Source organism: Giraffa tippelskirchi, chromosome Y (genome assembly GCF_054371585.1).
Source record: "Giraffa tippelskirchi isolate mGirTip1 chromosome Y, T2T-mGirTip1v1.2.pri, whole genome shotgun sequence".
Lineage (NCBI taxonomy): Eukaryota > Metazoa > Chordata > Mammalia > Artiodactyla > Giraffidae > Giraffa > Giraffa tippelskirchi.
This window is the reverse complement of record NC_137290.1, coordinates 11543798-11564529: the sequence shown is the minus strand read 5'-3', so window position 1 is coordinate 11564529 and position 20732 is coordinate 11543798. Positions and strand designations below refer to the sequence as shown.

Here is a 20732-nt window from a genome sequence, read left to right as displayed (position 1 = left end):
GCAAAGCAAGCTCTGGCAAAACAACTGGATTTAATCTTATCTGATAACCCTGGATTTAAGACAAATTCCATGCTGGCGCAGTGCGGAGCCTTTTGGATTAATATGTGAACTTGCTCCTTCCAAAGGCAACTAGGTTCAGGCCTTTGCAAAAGGAAGGATACGGCACACTTGGATTAACACCTCTTTATTAAGAATTCCAACACTAAACACAGGAAGCCACAACAACAAGTTCTCCAAAGGACTTGAGGCTCAGCTTTTGCCAGAAATATAGGGAAAATGGAAACACTGAGTTGAATGAAAACTTGGAAGAGGAGCATAAAGGAATTAGCAAATGGTGTATCGTACATAAGGAACCTCCACATCTTTGCCATCCTCATTATTGCACCACAGCTCAAGCGCCAATGTTTGCACGTGGTGTCCCAGCTTTCGCTTTGATACTTGGCTCACAATTTCTGTCACCCTAGTATGAGGAATAACAGGGTCAGGTAAGTAGAAAAAGAGAAAAGGACATATAGGGGCAAATAACTAAGGAAAACAGTAAATATGAGTTGCATAGAGAGCTGCTACTTCCTAGCCCAGACAGGACCTCTTTCTCCCTGCCCAGGGAGCCCAACTCACGATTGATCCATCCGTTCTTTCAGCTTGCTGGATGGCATGTAAAGGGCGTAGAGCGTGGATACACCGTGGGACAGCATGGTGATCTCCAATTTGTGCTCTGTCTGAAGATAGTTAAAAAGGAGGGACAACCATGTCACTAGGATGGACAAAACCAGGAACCAGGGCAAGCACTACCCTACATGTAGTAAGTGAAGAAGGGGGCCTTACCTTAAAGTGGTCAAGGAACTGCTTGAGGGTCATCTCTTTACCATTAGGCTGCGGCCCCTGCACCTCAAAGCGATCCCATAGTGTCCACTCTTGGTTATAAAACTGTGGGATAAAGCACAGTAGGGTAAATCGGAGGAGAAGCCCAGGTTTTACTCTCCTCTTTCAATCACAAATATGCCAGTTTCACTTCCACAGTGCACAGGTTCAAACAATGAACACAGGATGCACAAAATTAAAGCAACCCTCCAGAATGATGAAAACTAGAGCCACTTCTCCAAGGGTAAGATACATATACCACCTACTCATATACACATATAGTATCACTCACTGATGCGTAATACCAAAAGTTTCCATAAAAACAAGAGTTTACCTGGTGACGGGGTGGGGCAAGGGGCCCAGAGAAGCAGAAAAAGGGCAGGGCCAAGTTGATGAAGCTGTTCTTATAGGACTTAAGCTGTTGGTGTCCCTGTACCACTTTGTACAACTCCAGACATACAAGGCCAACTATAGCTGCTGTGGTTGTAGCAATGGCTGGGATGATCTTCCCTGCAATCAGCTTACTCTAGGACACAGAATGTGATGAGCAGAGGTGGTTGTTATGAGAGGCTGAGGGGCCACTGAAAAGGTCGTTATGTGGCAGATTCAAATTTGGAAAGGGTTCCAGGTTAGATCCAAATTTTTAGTTACCTTTTGCCGGTCTGCGGGGGGAATGTTGTAGTTCTCTGCCCGGAGATTGGATGCAGCCACAATGAAATCCATGTGAAAGTTCGTGTCATCATCCTATTGTTGAGTGGAGACAGAGGAAGAATAGAGGAAGCAGATTAGGAACAAAAGGTTTTCAGCTAGTATGGACTGACATCTATTCTCCTCCATCACCTGCCAGTCCAGCCAAAGATGTCCAGACCACAAAATAACTGGGCCATATGGTAGGCATGTAAACCTCACAAAAGCTAAAGATGGCTCAGCCCGTCCTGTTCTCCTGCTGAGAGTCACCTCCTCCTAATCACCTTCTCAAAGTTGATGGGGTACATCTTGAACCCAGAAAGTCTCTCTGGGTTCGGCAGCATGGCCTTGAGCTCCTGTAAGCTGTTATCATCTGCAGAGAGCAGATAGTACATGTCAATCCTCAGATACATATTCGATTCCATGCCACGGTCTGAGGTGAAAGCAGGAGTCCAAAGTAAGGCAGAGAAAGTTCACACAGATAAAGGATTTAAAAAGGGAAGACACCTTGGAAAAGAGTAAAACAAAGCGGGAAAGGTAAGGCAGAAACACCCCAAAGAAAAAAGAAGTAGACAGGTGTGTGGGTCATGAAAATTGAGTACATCTAGAGACACTGAGGGAAAAAGACTGAGGCTAAGAAAGGTTTAGACAGCGATACTATTTGTAATAACGAGGGAAGCAGCCCAACTTGCTCACTGATGAATGAGTGGATGCAAAGATGTGGTCTATCCAGTCAGTGAAACATTAAGCCTCCTAAAAAAAGGAACATTTGCAATCCTGGCAGTTTACCAGCATAAATGCACTCAGAACTACATGCTTAGCCGGAGATTGAAAGGCAAATATTGCATAAGGTACCTAAAAATCAAAATCATAGAGATGGAATATACAGTATTGTTTGCCAGAGGCAGAGGGGAAGAGGTCTGGGGTGTTACTGTTTAATGGCTATAGAGTTGAAGATTTGCAAGTTAAGTTCTAGAAATCTGCTGCACCATATAACTGTATTTAATACTACTTAAGAGTCTATTTAAAAATGATTAAGACGGTAAATCTCTTGTGTTTTTTACCACAATAAAAAAGAAAAACACAGGATGTCAATGAGGACATAAATATAAGACATTTTAAAGAAGAAAGACAGAGCCAAGTGGAGATAAGAAAGAAACCACAAAGGCAAACAGGAGACCAGGGGATAAAAGATACAGAAAGGGATATTGCCGGGAAATGCACCAATAGGAAAGAAGAGAGTAGTATGAAATGGGATAAACAGGACACATCTGAGAAGGAAGGAGGAGAATAACAGTGCAGATTGAAAAAAAAAATGTATAGGAAAGAAGACAGTAGAAAGTATCTGAAGGGGAGACAGGTAGGGAGATGCATAAAGAGAAATTTAAAGAGGAGTCGGTGAGAGTAGCTATTTCGACCGAAACTGCAAGAGATATATGAGGAGGGGAGAGATATACAAGGGAAGAAATTGAGGGATACATACAAAGAAGATAAAATGTAGACAGGGGCTTATAGATCACGAGACGGGTAGGGGAGACATGGAATTTTAAGTTGGGGGACAGTTACAGATGGGGAGATGAGGAATATCTTGAGAGAGAGGTGAGGAAAGATACCCAGCGATTAATAACAGGTTACAGATACATATCAAAGAGAAGCAGGGATGTAGATGAGGAGATCTGTCAAGACGAACCAGGGAAGAAATCAGGCAGAGAGAGACTAGTGGTAGAAATCACATCCATTTCTACCTCAGAAGAACACAAAAAGTAGTGGAGGAAAATAGAACAAAACAAAGAAAAAACACAAAAAAAGACATGGTCCACCTGAGAGAAGGAGAAGAAAGAAGTAGTGCAAGAGAGAATTTGTCTCAATCAAACCCTACTGGATTCCTCCAGTTCCATTCTTCTTCCTCAAGATTGCTTTGGCTATTCGAGGTTTCTTATATTTCCATACAAATTGTGAGATGATTTGTTCTAGTTCTGTGAAAAATACCATTGGTAGCTTAATAGGGATTGCATTGAATCTGTAGATTGCTTTGGGTAGAATACTCATTTTCACTATATTAATTCTTCCAATCCATGAACACGGTATATTTCTCCATCTGCTTGTGTCCTCTTTGATTTCTTTCATCAGTGTTTTATAGTTTTCTATATATAAGTCTTTTGTTTCTTTAGGTAGATATATTCCTAAGTATTTTATTCTTTTTGATGCAATGGTGAATGGTATTGTTTCCTTAATTTCTCTTTCTGTTTTCTCATTATTGGAGTATAGGAATGCAAGGGATTTCTGTGTGTTAATTTTATATCCTGCAACTTTACTATATTCATTGATCAACTCTAGTAATTTTCTAGTAGAGTCTTTAGGGTTTTCTATGTAGAGGATCATGTCATCTGCAAACAGTGAGAGTTTTACTTCTTCTTTTCCTATCTGTATTCCTTTTATTTCTTTTTCAGCTCTGATTGCTGTGGCCAAAACTTCCAAAACTATGTTGAATAGTAGTGGTGAAAGTGGGCATCCTTGCCTTGTTCCTGACTTTAGGGGAAATGCTTTCAATTTTTCACCATTGAGGATAATGTTTGCTGTGGGTTTGTCATATATAGCTTTTATTATGTTGAGATATGTTCCTTCTATTCCTGCTTTCTGGAGGGTTTTAATCATAAATGGATGCTGAATTTTGTCAAAGGCTTTTTCTGCATCTATTGAGATAACCATATGGTTTTTTTCTTTCAATTTGTTAATGTGGTGTATTACATTGATTGATTTGCGGATGTTAAAAAAACCTTGCATTCCTGGGATAAAGCCCACTTGGTCATGATGCATGATCTTTTTAATATGATGTTGGATTCTGTTTGCTAGAATTTTATTAATATGACCCAGCAATCCCACTGCTGGGCATATACACCGAGGAGACCAGAATTGAAAGAGACGCGTGTACCCCAATGTTCATCGCAGCACTGTTTACAATAGCCAGGACATGGAAGCAACCTAGATGTCCATCAGCAGACGAATGGATAAGGAAGCTGTGGTACATATACACAATGGAATATTACTCAGCCATTAAAAAAAAAATACATTTGAATCGGTTCTACTGAGATGGATGAAACTGGAGCCCATTATACAGAGTGAAGTAAGCCAGAAAGAAAAACAACAATACAGTATACTAATGCATATATATATGGAATTTGAAAGATGGTAACGATAACCCTATATGCGAGACAGAATAAGAGACACAGACGCATGGAACAATTTTATGGACTCTGAGGGAGAAGGTGAGGGTGGGACGTTCTGGGAGAATGGCATTGAGACATGTGTATTGTCATATGTGAAACAGAGCACCATTCCATGTTCGATGCATGTGACAAGGGCTCAGGGCCGGGGCAATGGGATGATCCAGAAGGATGGGATGGGGAGGGAGGTGGGTGGGGGGTCCGGGAAGGGGAACACATGTAAACCCATGGCTGATTCATGTCAATGTATGGCAAAAACTATTACAATATTGTAAAGTAATTAGCCCCCAACTAAAATAAATAAATTTATAAAAAAAAAAAAACCCTACTGGAAACAGAAGAAGCAAGGAAAAAGGGCACTGGATAAATCTCAGACTGGAGATGACAGAGAAGAGCCAGGGGCAAAACATCAGTGCACAGGAGGCTTGCATGGACATGGGCTGAAGTGGTGTGGTGGCTCCAGCCCAACAAATGTGCTCTCACCAGTGGAGGAACCGGTTTGCAGCGCCTGGTCAGAAACCTGGATCCTGATGCCAGACTTTGGGGTGAACTCAGGCAACTGCACAGACTGAATGAGTATGGTGATAGCAGTCCGGTCCTGAGAGCCCACCATCCCATAGGTCTGGGCAAACAGGTTGGCAGCAGCTATCACGTAGTCCAGGTGCAGGGGCTAAGAGAAAGCAAGGTAAGGAGGGGTAAGAACATCAGTACTCCCCTACAGAGGCTCAGCCTCCTTCAGCGACTTTGCACCCAACCACAGAAGACCCAGGAGAGTAGACTTACATTGTTGACATCAAAGATAAGCGGGTGTGGGCAGCGTTTAGGCCCCGACCAGAAAGGGGCTCCTGAACCTTTGAGCTAGAAAACAGAAAGATTTGGGGGAGCAGAACCTGCCACAAGAAGCCTCTCTCATAACCGTGACTCCTCATTTTCAGTCCTGGAAGGCCCAACTCACTATCCTTTGACACTCACTTTCTGCCAGATAGAGAGATATTTATGAACCTTTTATGGACAGCCAGCCACTTTGTTCTTACTGTTCAGACACTACGTCATGTCCAACTCTTTGTGACCCCATGGACTGCAGCATGCCAGGCTCCTCTGTCCATGGGAGTTTCCAGACAAGAATACTGGCATGAGTAGCCATTCCCTTCTCCCGGGGATCTTCCCGACGCAGGGATTGAAGCCAGGTCTCCTGCACTGCAGGCAGATTCTTTACCACTGAGCCACCAGGGAAGCCCACTGGGCAGTGTACTAACAATTTACTATTAAATAGCAATTAACCTTCATAAAACTCTCATGAAATTAGGAATCACTATGCCTAATTCCATGATGAGGATACCGAGGTGAAGAGAGGAACTGCATAACTTGTTCCAAGAGAACACAGCTAGATTCTATGCCATTTACCCTGACTTTTTTCTTCTACACTTTTGACAGTCTTGACTGGTATTTCTGCAATGACACATCCTATGTCTAAGGGAAACTGATAACCAAGTATCTGACGGCTAGAGGAAAGAGTGACTGTGGATTAGAGAAGAAGGGTGGGAGTCTTTGACCTCAAAAATCACTTGCTTAATCATTCTAAGAGCTCTCAAAGCCTTGCTGAGCTTGCCACAGCGGGATTAACTGGAATGAATCATGTCAAAAGCATAGCGGAAGCCAACACAATAGTGTAAAGCAACTATCATCCATTTAAAAATAAATTTAAAAAAATTATAAAACGCTGGGGCAGACTGTTTCCGGTAAACCTGTTGACAAATGGTCCCTGCAACTGTGTTACTACCTGGTTAGGAGGAAAGTTGTGCAGCAGCTGTCTGATGCTGTTGGAGTACTGGGTATGCCAGTGGTAGTACGCCCAGGTCACACAGTCAGCCCATGATTGTGGCCGTTGCAGCACTAAGCTGCGCTGCACATCCTTCAGCACCTCCAGAGGTTGGGTGCCTGTCAGGCGCAGCGTTCGTTCCACAAACTTGGGGTCTCTATCAAGAATCAGAGGGGAAACCAATGCAGAATTACACAGTGATCCCAGGAGTAAGCTTATGTCTGTGGAAAGTCAGTCCTGACTTCCAAAGGTATAAGGCCCAAGCAACCATTAATTTATTCAGAAAGTAGACCAGGGAATTCCCTGGTGGTCCTCTAACTGTGCTTCCACCACAGAGGGTATGGATTCAATCCCTGACTGGGGAACTAAGTGTCCACGTACTACTGTGTGATTCTTGGTGTGTCCCCCAAGCCCCCTAAAAAAAAAAAAAAAGTACAGTAGCTCCTAACTGTTAAGAAGTTACAGAGTGCTTTGATGGGCCAGAGACAGGGTGAGGAGGCATTTGGACCAAAGTGCTCACGTAAGGTATTGGTTGACATTTTCTGCTGGCTTCTTGAAGAGACGTTCAAACTCATCCCGAGCCCACTGCAGACAGGGCAGAAAACATTACGTGAGGTACAGGAAACGAATGAGATAACAAAAAGTTTCTGCAGGCATAAGAGAGACCATCAGGGAAATAAAGCAAACAGGAAGAGCATGGCTGCTATGGGAAAACAGGCATGAAGCCATCCCAATGGGACACCTCAAACTTTTGAAGCCCCAACCCCCATTCTATTTAAAAATCAATGATGTTAATCTGGGCAGAGATTACTACACAAGCCGAAGTTTGTGGTAAACTTATTCTGAGGTTGAACACGTTACCCTAGGTATGTCATGCCTAAATTATAAAAAAAAGTTCACCCCAACAAGGAAACATGCATTATCTCTCCACAATGATCTTCTGGGGACTTGGGAGAAATAATAACAGCACTTTGCCCCTGAGAATTAAAGAGATCAATAAATACAGTCCCAGGCACAGTGATATGAGGCATCCTGTTGGTGGAGATCCAGATTCAAATGCCAGCTCTGCCACACTTTTGTGACCTTCATGTACATCTTGACTTTTGTATCCTCCTTTCACAAGTCTGTATCACTACTGTCTATACCTCAAGGAGTGAATATCAAAGAATAAGCACACAGGTGTGTATTTAAAACTTATTTTGAATGTCACAAGGACATACCAATGTAAATGCTTTGCAAAAGTCCTGTGAGTAACTCTCAATGTAAAATTTCCATTTCACAAAGCTCTTTTATTGGCCTCTCTATATGTTAGTAGAAAGAAACAGAGTAACGGAAACATAACCTTGCATAGGTTTTACATATTGAGAGAAACAGACACATACACACCAACACATCTTTCTACCTCTCCCTCCGTCTGTCTCTGACTATAAATATATACATACACACACAGACATGGGAGGCATGGACAGGCAGAGAGACACACTGTGTACTGAGTCCATAAGTATAAACTCATCCTGAAAGGAAAAGTGACAGATTCAACTGTTTCTTCTCATTTTCTGACTAATCTCATACTTCCGACACATCCTCAAAAACTGCATTAGGAATTATTTGGGTAAAATGATGGTTATTTTGGGACCGAAAAGGAGACAGGAATTAGGGCTAGCTTCTGAGTTCCAGTTAAAGGGAGGCTTTTACATTGTCAATCTTGATGACAAATATGTTCATACATTTATATATGCACGTTACATAAACAGAATTAGTCTGACAAACAAGTTGCTAAATGTATTTTGGACAAAAAATCAGAACATCAGTCGTAAATATGTACGCAGTAGAGACAGGTTTAAATAACCAGCAGAGCTGATATTAAGAAGTTGATTTTCTTTAGCAAGAAAACTGTATTCTGTATATAAAGAAAGACATCTTCACTTTTTAGATATACACTTCTTATGTAAAATGTTTTATATAGTATACATAATACTTTCCTGTATGTTACCAAAATAAAATTCCCATGTTAAGAAAAAGCATTCCAAAAAGTTTAGGGTACTAGGTTTAAAGTGAAGGGAGGAGATTTGAAGGGAGGGCACATTTTATATACACTGAGGCTTGCATCATTGGAATAAAAAGAGCTTGGCACTGTCTAGAGGCCTGTCTTGTTCCACCTCTTTCTACCCCCACAGCTGATCACCTGCAAAGTGTGCTCGATGGCATTCGGGAAGTTCTTCAGGGTGCAGATGGGGATGGGCTTCTCAGGAGGGTCCTGGCTGGAGCTGTATGACTCTGTCAGGAAGGGGATAACCACTTGTACATTACCCTTGGTTCCCAGTGTACCTGACTCCAGAAGTGGCTTATGGTAGTAAACACAGCGGCGGTCCATGTATATGCCTGTGGGAAAGAGTCAACAGATGAAGGGGAGGTAAACATCAGTACAGGAGAAGATGACACTCCCTCCCGAAAACACAAACACGGCTCTGGCCTTGTTCTCACCCATCCAGCGCACTTACGGGCGTCCACATTGTCCAGGGCATTGGCCACACCATCCAGGTTTTGGAAGAAATCATCATCATATACATGCTCTGTCTCAGGGCCCACACGGTTCTGATGGCTTATAATCCGGATGTGTGGATTTATCTGGCTCACAGCTGCAGCGGCTGTATCAGACTTCAATTTCTGGTTAGGGGCAGGGGAAACAGAATTGTCATGTATAAAATCACCCAACACACCTGTGCAGACCTCTTCTGAAAACTGATTAAGTAATGATGCTCAAGACCAACACTGTTAGTTCAGGGGGCCCTGTGGCATATGACAAGTGCCACAGACCTGAGGCTGAAACAAATTGGGAACAGGGCTGAAAAAGAAAATAGTAATACGATAGGAGACAATCGGTCGAGCCCCTGTTTCTTCTATCTACCCAATATGCATTGTTATTTTTAGTTGCCAGCACCCAGAATGCACATGGTGTGCATTCACTGCGAGAAAACCAAGATCCTCTGGTTTACCAAAAGCACAATCCTCTGAAACCCCGTGTCAGCGCAAGTTCGTGGTCTGTTCAAAACCTTCTATCGGTTCCCACTTTCAACTAAGGATAAGATGAGGTGGCCCCTATTACTTTTACAAGTTTCTTTATTCCCATGATCTCCCACTGTCTCTGTCTCTCAACCACAGAAAGAATATTTCAACCTTGAGATTTTCCTCATGCTGCTATCTTTATGTGGTATACTCTTTCCTGAGATTTCTTCCACTTCACCTGTATTATCTTTAATTCTCTGTGGAAATGCCACCTTTCCAATGAGAACTTTCTTTACCACACTGCAAACTATCCTCTCATGGTACTTGTTCTTTATCTTGCTTTTCATCCTTAGCCCAAAACATTATTTTTCACCCCATGTTTGAACTATACATTGTGCTATTGTTATTTATCCACTCTAGCACTTGGCAAAAGCAGAGCTCTTAGAAAGGTTTTTTTAATGTGATGCAAAGCCATCAAGATTCCCTACATTAGACATTTAAACAGAGAAATGTTTAAATTATATAAGTCTGTTTAAAAATCAGATAATTCCATTACATAACACAAATGTTAAGAAAAACATTGCAACATGAAACTTTAATATTAGACAGGAATCAACTGTATTAACAGTTTTGCAAATTTGTCTTAAGCTGTTTTAGAAGACAGATGAATTTTCACAAGTACTGCAGTCAATGCATTGTATATGTTGCTTAAAAGAACATAAGGGGTATTCAGCCTTGCCAAAAAAAGTTCCAGTAACAGTTTTCAGGTGATATTTAAAAAAATACATAAAAGTAGACAAGTGTTTACAAATGTAGTTGCAAGGTGAAATGTGGAATCCATAGCAACATCCACTGGTTTTCAATGCATTTTGAAAGGATCTCCTTTAATGCACAATTCTGTACCATCATACATTGATCTAGTCATTTGGAAAACACTGTGTCCTTTTCAGACAGCTTTCAAAAGCAGAGAGGAAGGTTCCCCATCCCACTGGTGAGATGAGAATAAGAAGAAAATAATATCCCCGTAAGTCTTAACACAGCTGTGGACTTGAGGAAAGAGCGCTGTCTACCTCCACCGAACTTTGAGACTCTCTCAATGTTATGTCATCACATCAGAGAAGAGCAGAAACTTCTCTACTTTCTTATATATCTCAACTATCAAAGTAGAGCCTAGCACCTGCATGATAAAATGAAAGGCAGACACCGAGCAGGCAAAAAATAACCCTGACTTTAACAAAAGACTTTCCTCTATAACCTAGCTTCTGTAATCTCACATAAGCAGTAACTAAAAATCAAAGGAAAAAAAGAGTAGGGAGAGATGTAAAATGGCAAATGCAAGATATAAGTACTCAGTGAATACCTGCTGAAAAACTGAACTGTAGAGAAAAATTAAGGGAAGAGCTGAAGGAAAGGGGGAAACACAAAAGACCTAAGTCAGTATGATGGATAACAAGAAAAAGGAGAAAAACTCAACAACTTAACCCTGTCCATCTCACTCACCGTGACATCCCAAGGACGGAACAGAAACTGTCGGTTCAGATTTGACTTCTCAACGACGTCCATGTCTGTAACTGTGATTGACCCACCATCCCCACAGCCGAGGCCAATCATGGCAAAGTTCTTGAGCAGCTCACAGCCAATGCCCCCTGCACCCACCTGAAAGGCAGTCAAGAAGAGAGAGAGGTAATGGTTAGGGGGCCTTGGGTAACAAAGCCACCCCTCAGTCCTTATTCTTTCTGGAGACTGTAAGAGAGGTTGGTTAACAGAATCTAAGACTGCATATTTAAGGCCCAGGAGCATAAAAATGCATGCTCATCAGGAAAAAGGCAGAAGACCAGGAATCAAGGACATGGTATGAAAACAAAACAAAACAAAACAAAAACACAACAACAGTAAACAGAAGAGATGATAGTACAATCAAACACCCTCCCTTCTAAGGCAAGGGGAGACTCCAGAAGAGGTGGCCAGAGCTAGAATAAATAAAAGTAGCTTTTGCCCAACAGGCATTCTCACCAAGAAGTATCTCTGCTTTCCCAGCTTCTCTTGCAGGCTGGAGCCAAATACAGCCGCTTGCCCATCGTAACGGTTCTGGCACTGCGTCATGTGAAGGGAGGAGAGGATTAGAGAAAAGGTCCATTAGAGAGGACAAAAGTAATACCTTCTCTGTGGGCCCCCATCACATACTGGAAGGCATTTGTCCTCTGTGAGAGCCTCTTGGTCCTCAGGGAGACACTCAAGGGCATCAAAGTACAGCCACTGCATAATAGGCATGAACTTTCCAGAGCAGGCCTGAAGAGGAGGTAAGAAAGGGGAAGTGATCCCTGGCTAATCATAGCCTGACAGCAAGTAGCAGAGTCAGGAAGAAACCTGGCCCACTCCCACCACACCTACCTTCATAACCTCCTGAGCAGCCAGGCCCCCAATGAAGGCGTTCATGGGTGCTAGATCCCCAGCAGCCACGTAAGCCAGCTTCCTGATGAGGTCTTCACGCAAACTGTCTTGCTGCACTGCTGGCGGGGCTTGAGCACTCACAGCCTCTGCTAGGACCACCAGTTCTGTTGCATCCTCCTGGTAGGACACAAGAAACAAAGGCTCAGTCATGCCACTGTGGGGAGAGGGAGAAAAAGTAAAGAGATGGAAGAAGTAATGGCGGAGCTTTGGTGCAAGGACCCAGGCTGGCTTGATCACCCACCTACCTCACTGTGGGGCCGAGGGGGCCGGCCATGCTGAGCACAGAACTGGTGCAAGGCCTGGAAACCAATGTGCAGTTGAGCAGAGCGAGAATACTCGGCAATATCTGTTATCACAAAGTCTGGCTCTGCCAGTGAGTTGAGCAAGGATTTCTGGTGGAGAACAGAGAATAGCACATCAGAACTAGAAAAGCAAAATGAAACAAAAGAAAACATACCTGGAACCCTACAGTATACCCTCCCATACATACTCACAAAGCTTATCTTCTTAGGTATTTTGACCTGACTGACAATGCCTCCACGGATATAATCAGAGAAATTTGAAGTATCACAGATACTAAAGGTGTAGGGACCTAGAGGATAAAAAGCATGAAGGCTTATCTGTCAATTCACACCATCCCAAGATCAACAGGACTATCAAAACCAGAATGGCAAAACCTCCCACTCTCACTCTTCGCCACCTACCTCTACCTTGGATTGGAAATGGGATTAGCAGATGCAAACTATTACACCCAGGAGAGATAAACCATATTCAATACCCTGTGATAAACTATAATGGAAAGAAAGAAAGAAAGAAAAGAAAGGGAAGTCGCTCAGTCATGTCCGACTCTTTGCGACCCCGTGGACTGTAGCCCACCAGGCTTCTCCGTCTGTGGGATTCTCCAGGCAAGAATACTGGAGTGGTTTGCCATTTCCTTCTCCAGGGGATCTTCCCTGACCCAGGGGTCGAACCCGGGTCTCCTACATTGGAGGCAGACGCTTTAACCTCTGAGCCACCAGGGAAGCACTATAATGGAAAAGAATACATAAAAGAATATATATACAACTAAATCACTTTCCTATAAAACAGAAACCAACACAAAAGATGCTAAGTCAACTGCACTTCAATTAAAAATACTTTCATTAAAAACTAACAAACAAAAAACTCCACAATCCTGACTTCTTCAATACCATAGCTACTCGATGTCTAAATTGTCACTCTGAAGAAAAAGCAGCGAGCTCTTACAGGATCCAACATCAACGAGATAAGCTCAAAACTTATGAAAACAAGAAAATGTAGCTTGACAACTCTAAAATCCACAATTATGTTGCTTCCATCAAAAATTTCCAGATTATGGATCTCTGGCTTTAGTTTTCATCAAGTCTGTAAACTGTGAAGCATTATATCTTTAAAAAACATTTTTCTGCTCATGCCTTTGTTGGGATTCATTAAATTCCATGTATTTTTTTTCACTTGAAGCAGCTTGTGTTTTTTTCTATCTTCCAAATCACTCTTTACTTAATTTATGATTACTGAGAACTCCACTGACGTATGAAATGTTTTTATGACTTGACAGGGGTTGTTGTTGTAAAGAACCTGCCTGCTAATGCAGAAGATGTTAAAAGAGTTCCAGGTTGGATCCCTGGGTTGGGAAGATCCCCTGGAGAAGGAAAGGCTATCCCACTCCAGTGTTCTTGCCTGCAGAATCCCATGGACAAAGGAACCTGGCAGACTATGGTCTGTAGCGAGGCAAAGACTTGGACACAACTTCAGTGACTTAGCGTGCATGCATGCATGCGTGTGTGCACTGACTTTATATACTTGGTATGTTTGCCAAATTAACACACAAGAAAAAAGTAGTAGATTTAACACGGTAGGAGAAATTATCCACAATACAACAAAGAGGGGGTAGAAAAACCAAAAAAGTAATGTGGCTTAAAATACGTGCAATTGGAGATCTGCAACAAGATGATGGAGTGGGGAGTGAGCTGAGAAAGTAGTATTTTGACCAAGGAAACAGGGGTGGGGAGGACACAGAAATTTTCCAAATCTGATAAAGCTATGAACTCAGAGTTAATATAAATTTGATAAATCACAAAGGAAACATGGAGAAAATTACACAAAGGTCTATCATAAGTGCAAAATTACATTCAGGTGTATCATAATCAATACATTGCTGAAGATCAGTGACAGAAAATATAAGCACATTAAAGACAAAGGAACAACGAAAAGAACAGGAGACTTTGCAGGGAAAACAGGCAAGAAAGAACAGAACCACATTTTTAGAATGCTACACTCTGCAAAAAATTGTTTTTCAAAATCAAGCATTCTGAAAGAAAGACAATTTCAAACATCAAAAAGCAAGAAGAGTCACCACTAAAATACAACATAAGATAAAGCGCTTGGGCGGAAGCAAAACGACACTGGATGCACATGTAAACCTAGAGAACATGTAACTGTCAAACAGAATCAAATAATTTTAATTTGAGCATTATAAAATAAAAATGCTCTTCAAGCTTTTTCATGCTTGAAGAACTTTATGACATGTATGAAATTGCAAATATTTTGTTGTGTGTGTGCAGTGATGAAGTATTACTTGGAAAAGTCAATGCAGAACTTACTTTTATACAGTCTGAAAGTTAAAGAAAAAAAAAAAGAGAGGTGCAATCAATGAGCCAGATGGAATCAAACGCTAGTGGTATTAATCTATTCTGCTTCTAGGTTCAGTTCACAGTTCTCAACTAAGGCTACTTGGATACCTGTATTATAAATCCCAGGTGAGAGATTAGAGACTTATCTCCCCTTGGCGTGTGGTATATATAATTCAGCACACGTCTGTATGACCACAGGGACAATTCTCCTTTTGCTCTAGGTAATCACTTCTTGACCCCAGGCTTAGCATACCCAGCACTTTGATCTCTAGTGGACAGATGCCGTTGAGTTCATTCATGCCCTGAATTTCTGTAAAGGAGACAAAGTCACCGCTCTCAAATCCATGTCGGGCTTCATCCAGGCAAGTGACAACACCAGGGTTGCCCTGGTTGGAAGAGAAGTAAAGAAAACCTCATATGTAGATCAGGGTACCAGGAGCATACACAAGGACCACGGCTACAAACATACCATCCTGGGGCCAGACTCCATACCTTGGTAACCATAGAAACCATAGCACTGAGAGGCTGTTCCCCATTGGAATCTGTGAGGATCATTTCCTCTCCAAAGTCACAGAACAATTGCCTGTAAAAGGAGAAAACAAGACTGAGACCAGGAACCTGGGTATTGAGGCATCATGCTGGTAATCAGACAGTGCTTACGCTGTATGGGCAGAGGTGGACATGCAGACTTGCACACCTGGTTTCCTTAAGAGAATCATTAGGGCACTGAGAGCCAGGGGGTTTGGGCCTGGGCTAGGAAGGAGTTAGGATAAAGGGAGAAGCAGGCACTCACCCAAAAAGACCTCGAGTGTCTGCTACCACCAGCTTGATTCCGTGTCTGTGACAGAACTCACCCACCTGCAGCTGGTCCTCCAAAGGAGAGTTGGTAAGGACCACCACCTGTAACAAGAAAGAAGCTCACTGCAAAAAGGACTGGCACTGAGGAAGGGGAGTAAGAAAATAAAGGAGAAAGGCAGGTCAGGAACTGCCAGATGTTCAGGGCTCAGGCTTACTAGTTCTGACCTGTTCTACAAATATAAAATACACGTATCACACTCAGTGAGGGCGAAATCTCAAGATGAATATGAATTCCCAGACTATGACAAGAAAAGTAAAGAGGTAGTAGTGGGACAGAATGTGAAGACCAACTAATTCACTTTTTTGAAAAGCAAACACCCACTCCTACCTTCCTACAACCATGCGTGCCCTTTTACATACTCTGTAAAAGTTGGCATTTCACCTCCAATCCTACGCTTTCATTAGTTTCCATTTTCAGACTAAACAAAATAGGACAAAGCTAACCCTGTTCAGCAATGATGTGGAAAGAATCATTGTCCAAATGTTCCTCCCTAATCACAAGGGTACGTTTCTACCACTACAACAAGGGTAGATGGGTACCCAGTACCCAAGTTCTCTGGGAAACCCCAGGCAGTGTATCAGCACCCACAGGCCCAATCCATTGAAAAAAAAAATAGTGAACAAACTAGAAAATGGATCTGAGAAAAGTAAGGCAGGTTGATGCTGCAGATACCTGGAAATCACTAAGGAAGTCTTCAACAAGGGCCCCAGAGTAGGTGCTGACTAGCACATAGCGGTTGAGTTCAGCAAGGCGGGACTGTGAGGCTTCAGCCCAGTTCTTACCAATGTCCTCCTCTCGCAGGTAGAACTAAAAGAAGGTACAGAAAGGAACGCGAGAACTAGAAGAAGGTACAGAAAGGAACAAAGTGAAGTGAATGCAGAGATCAAGCAGTTAGGTGCCTGTGCAAGGAAAGGGAGTCAGGAAGGGGTACCTGGGACGAGAGGTCAGCCCACTGAGCAGTGCCCTGATCATGCAGGGTGACAGCTTTGACACCACCGAGGATGATATTCTTGGCAATCTCCACCCCTAGGCCCCGAAGGCCTGATACCAGCACACTGGATGCTTGGAGATGCTTCATAGCCTCGTGGCCGAGGACATATCTGCCAGGTTTGAAGAAGACTCTGGGTCAGGGCTTGGCCCACCCTCCTTTGTCTTCTATGTCCCTCTGCTGCTTCATATACCCAGGTTTAGGCACACTTACAACTGTCGAGAGTAAAGACCCTCATCTATGTCTGTTTCACTGCACTTCTTTGGCATTTCCTAGGAATGGAGGGAAAAAAAGTTTCAGCAAGATAAAATAAGGGCTTAAATAACAGAGATACTGCTACTCGACCACCAACTACAACACCATCCCACCTCCAAGATTTATGTTAGAGACACTGGCTGATCCTGATGGCTCTGTGGACATCACAGAACAAGCAGAGGAGAAATCAGGACTTGGTTTTGAATCAGGTCCAGACATGCATTGTTTCGACAGTGGCAAGCTGGGCATCTTTAGAAAAAGGGTCAGAGATGAGCCAGATGTAGGCAGACTTTTCTTTTTGTTAATGGTAACTCTAAGGGAGAGAAGGGGTTTAGTACTAATAATCTCATTTTAAGAAAAGAAGAATGAAAACATGCTAGGTACTAAAGCCACTGAGAGGAAGGAAACAGAAAGCCGAGCTCAGACAGCTGACATTCCCTAGGAAGAGAAAAGAGTTTCAGGAAGTAACAGACTGAAGACTCAGGACCACACCCCGGCTAGATCACAACGTCTGCCTGGGTTTCAGGCAGGCTGAATAGATGCTGAGCAGGGGATGCAGGCTGATGTAAGGCTGTTGGAGTAGGGGATATGATAATGCTCTATGGGCCAATGAGACCACAAGTGAAGACTTGCAGCTTCTGAATGAGGATGCTGGGGGCCTCCCAAGGCCCTCAGGGTGTAGTATAAGGCAAGATGTGGAGTAACAGGATTTTTTAAAAAGCTAGAAAATTAGCTACTTTTCGAATGCACAGATAGAGCACCAGCAAGACTGGGAAGATGAGCCTCTACCAGGGATGATTAGGACCAAAATCTGCAAGGGTGTTATCAGATGCTGCCACAGAAATGGGGGGAATTGGGGAAGAACTGGGGAAGGATGTCTGAAGGAGTATATATCCAAAGAATTTCTGCCTGGTGTCTTATCTCTTAGGGGGTTCTGAGGGATGATACCTGGGATTATTTGAAAAGAACTGTGCCACAGTGAAAAACCTGGGTATTCTCCAACAGCAGATAATGGCTTAGGAGTAAAGCATATTAGTGAACAACAATATTGGATTCAGAGGTGTTTCCTTATGGAAATGCTAAAGTGGAGTTTGTGGAGCTGGGCCACTAAGCAGAAATCTTGGCCTTAGGAACATTTCTTAAAGGAGATGTAGAAATGAAAGGTCTTTAAACTGACATGCTAAAGAAAGATTGTATTTTAACTGGAAATACTGGGTCCAGAGTGATCTCTGTGATAAGAGATTACAATGAAGGTGAGCTGTGTGGACGGGGTCTCTCAGCAGGGGTTAGTTAGGGTCAGTAGTATTCACTGGTCTTGTACTTTTTTTTAATCTCTGCAAGGTTGCTAGGAGGAGAAAACGAGTGAGTGAAATGGTGTGTCAGCAAAGATGTTCGAGAAAAGTCTCTTTGAGGGAACTGAAGGGTAAACACACCGGGCCCAGGCTTGGGTTCCTCCTGGAAGCTGTGAAGGTACTAATTTTGATTTAAGGTCTTCATAGGAATATATGCCTAGCAATTCTGAGCCTGGTGCTGTAAGATACTAGGCAGTGAGATTTTTGACTAGACATGTGGACCTGAGCCTCTAAAGGCAGAAATCGGGGCCTCTGGAGCCCTGAGGTGCGATTTTGGAACCCAAGGGAAGAAAGGGTAACATCCACCCTGCACTTGGCTGTTATGCCCTTGCACCAGCACTTACACGGCCCCTTAAACTCAGTTTAGGGTATCCCAGTTCAGTTCGGGAGAAGGCAATGGCACCCCACTCCAGTACTCTTGCCTGGAAAATCCCATGGACAGAAGAGCCTGCTGGGCTGCAGTCCAGTGGGGTCGCGAAGAGTCGGACACGACTGAGCGACTTCACTTTCACTTTTCACTTTCATGCATTGGAGAAGGAAATGGCAACCCACTCCAGTGTTCTTGCCTAGAGAATCCCACGGACGGCGGAGCCTGGTGGGCTGCCGTCTATGGGGTCGCACAGAGTCGGACACGACTGAAGCGACGCAGCAGCAGCAGCAGCAGCAGCAGCAGCAGCAGCAGCACAGCAGTTCAGTCCGGTCGCTCAGTCGTGTCCGACTCTTTCCTACCCCATCAACCGCAGCACGCCACGCCTCCCTGTCCATCACCAACTCCCGGAGTCCACCCGAAGCCATTTCCACTGAGTCGGTGATGCCATCCAACCACCTCATCCTCTGTCGTCCCCTTCTTCTCCTGAATCCCAAGAACTCCCCAAAACCCTTCCGAAAAAAGCTGGCTAAAAATCGCTGCCCGAAAGTGCTGCCAGAGGAGAGCAGCAGACAAAAGCCATCTGTTACCAATGCCAGTTCGCCACGTGGCTCCGCCGGCTACTCCACGTGTAGCAGAAGCCAAACCCAGCCAAAGCACTCTTTTTACTCTTCCTTCCCCGCCGACTAACTAACAGATAGTTGCTGCAGCCTCAGCCTTACCTGCTCTCCCTGCTGCCCCTTTCACTGATACACCTTTTTACCTCCAACGCAGAGACAAAATGGTGGCCACTAGGCTTATCGCGGAAAGCTTGCTCTTCCTCTCTGTCTCGCCAACTGGTGAATCACGGCTGACGTCAGCCGCATTAGACACGTCATTACGTATGCTGCAGGAAAGGGGAAGATAGCTCCCTCTGGTGGCTGCATGCACTAGTGTTAATAGCTCAGTCGTTTCCTCCTCTTTGTGACTCCAGAGCTTGTAGTCCCACAGGCTGCTCTGTCCATGGAATTCTCCTGGAAATAATATTGGAGTGGTTTGCCATTTTAAAATTGGTACAAGGTAAAATACAATAGTTACATCGTTTTTGTGGGCTTCCTTCGTAGTTCAGTGGTAAAGTGTTGGCCTATCAAAGCAAGAAATAGAGAAAGTTCAGGAACCCGGGAGTTCAGTGTATTTGGGTGGAAACAGAAATCTTAAAGAAGTAACCTTTCCCATAGCTGCTTTTCTTCTTCTTCTTCTTCTTCTTCTAGCAACACATACTTTCAGTTCAGTTCATTCCCAGTCGTGTTAGGCTCCTTGATACCCTGTGGACTGCAGCATGCCAGGCTTCCCTGTCCATCAGCAACTCCCCCAGTTCTGGCAAACTTATGGCCATCCAGTCAGTGATGCCATACAACCATCTCATCCTCTATCCTCCTCTTTGTCTCCTGCCTTCAGTCTTTCCCAACATCACGGTCTTTTCCAATGAGGCAGTTGTTAACTCAGGTGGCCAAAGTATTGGAGATTAAGCTTCAACATCAGTTCTTCGAATGAAAATTCAGGACTGATTTCCTTCAGGATTGACTGGTTTGAGCTCCTTGCAGTCCAAGGAACTCTCAAGAGTCTTCTTCAACACCGCAGTTTAAAAGCATCAATTCTTGGATTCTCAGCTTTCTCTGGTCTAGTGCTCACATCTGTTCATGACTACCGGAGAAACCGTAGTTCTGAGTAGACCTTCCTCCCCAAATAATGTCTCCTTTTAATATGCTGTCTAGGTTGGTCATAGCTGTTCTTCCAAAGAGCACGTGTATTTTAATTTCATGGTTGCAGTCACCATCTGCAGTGATTTTGGAGTCCAAGAAGATAAAGTCTCCCACTGTACCTCTTGTTTCCCCAACTATTTGTCAAGAAGAGATGAGACTGGGTGTCATGATCTTAATTTGTTGTGTTGAGTTTTAAGCCAGCTTTTTTCAGTCTCTTCTTTCACTCTCATCAGGAGGCTCTTCAGTTCCTCTTCACTTTCTGCCATAAGGATGATGCCATCTGCATACCTAGGTTGTTGAAATTTCTCATGGCCATCTTGACTCTAGCATGTGCATCATCCAGCCTGGCTTTTCCGTGATGTACTCGGCATGAAGGTTAAATAAGCAGGGTGACAGTATACAGCTCTGACGTTCTCCTTTCCCACTTTGGAACCAGTCCACTGTTTCATGTCCAGTTGTAAGTGTTGCGC

At 43.5% G+C, this 20732-nt stretch overlaps 1 protein-coding gene and 1 non-coding gene across 23 annotated transcripts; both read right to left on the bottom strand.

Annotated features, from left to right (window-relative positions):
* Positions 1-168: 168 nt before the first annotated feature.
* Positions 169-19366, bottom strand: LOC145537787 (ubiquitin-like modifier-activating enzyme 1). 22 transcript variants are annotated; one of them, XM_081568607.1, is made up of 25 exons: positions 19243-19366; positions 16760-16818; positions 16490-16658; positions 16231-16365; positions 15493-15599; positions 15192-15282; positions 14953-15085; positions 12543-12640; positions 12294-12440; positions 11989-12165; positions 11782-11886; positions 11611-11691; positions 11098-11253; positions 9093-9258; positions 8777-8973; positions 7112-7176; positions 6550-6748; positions 5556-5630; positions 5256-5442; positions 1833-1921; positions 1513-1605; positions 1196-1387; positions 826-927; positions 619-719; positions 169-460 (listed from the first exon to the last, which is right to left on the bottom strand). In XM_081568607.1, the coding sequence occupies exons 2-25, from the start codon at positions 16813-16815 to the stop codon at positions 325-327; spliced, it is 3057 nt and encodes a 1018-aa protein (XP_081424733.1). In that variant the 5' UTR covers positions 16816-16818; positions 19243-19366; the 3' UTR covers positions 169-324. The 22 variants fall into 22 exon arrangements, with proteins under 22 accessions (XP_081424733.1, XP_081424745.1, XP_081424736.1 ...); XM_081568619.1 differs by having other exon boundaries at positions 619-715; XM_081568610.1 differs by having other exon boundaries at positions 6553-6748.
* Positions 12998-13070, bottom strand: TRNAW-CCA (transfer RNA tryptophan (anticodon CCA)). The gene has a single exon. It is a non-coding gene; the product is annotated as a tRNA-Trp (tRNA).
* Positions 19367-20732: the final 1366 nt, after the last annotated feature.

Coding starts and splice junctions, on each gene's coding strand:
- LOC145537787 (XM_081568606.1), bottom strand. CDS start 17,050: ATGCCCAGCTTGCCACTGTCGAAACAATGCATGTCTGGACCTGATTCA. Junction 12,441..12,542: donor TACCTAAGAAGATAAGCTTT/GTGAGTATGTAT, acceptor GTTCTCCACCAG/AAATCCTTGCTCAACTCACT. Junction 720..825: donor AGTTCCTTGACCACTTTAAG/GTAAGGCCCCCT, acceptor AACTATCTTCAG/ACAGAGCACAAATTGGAGAT.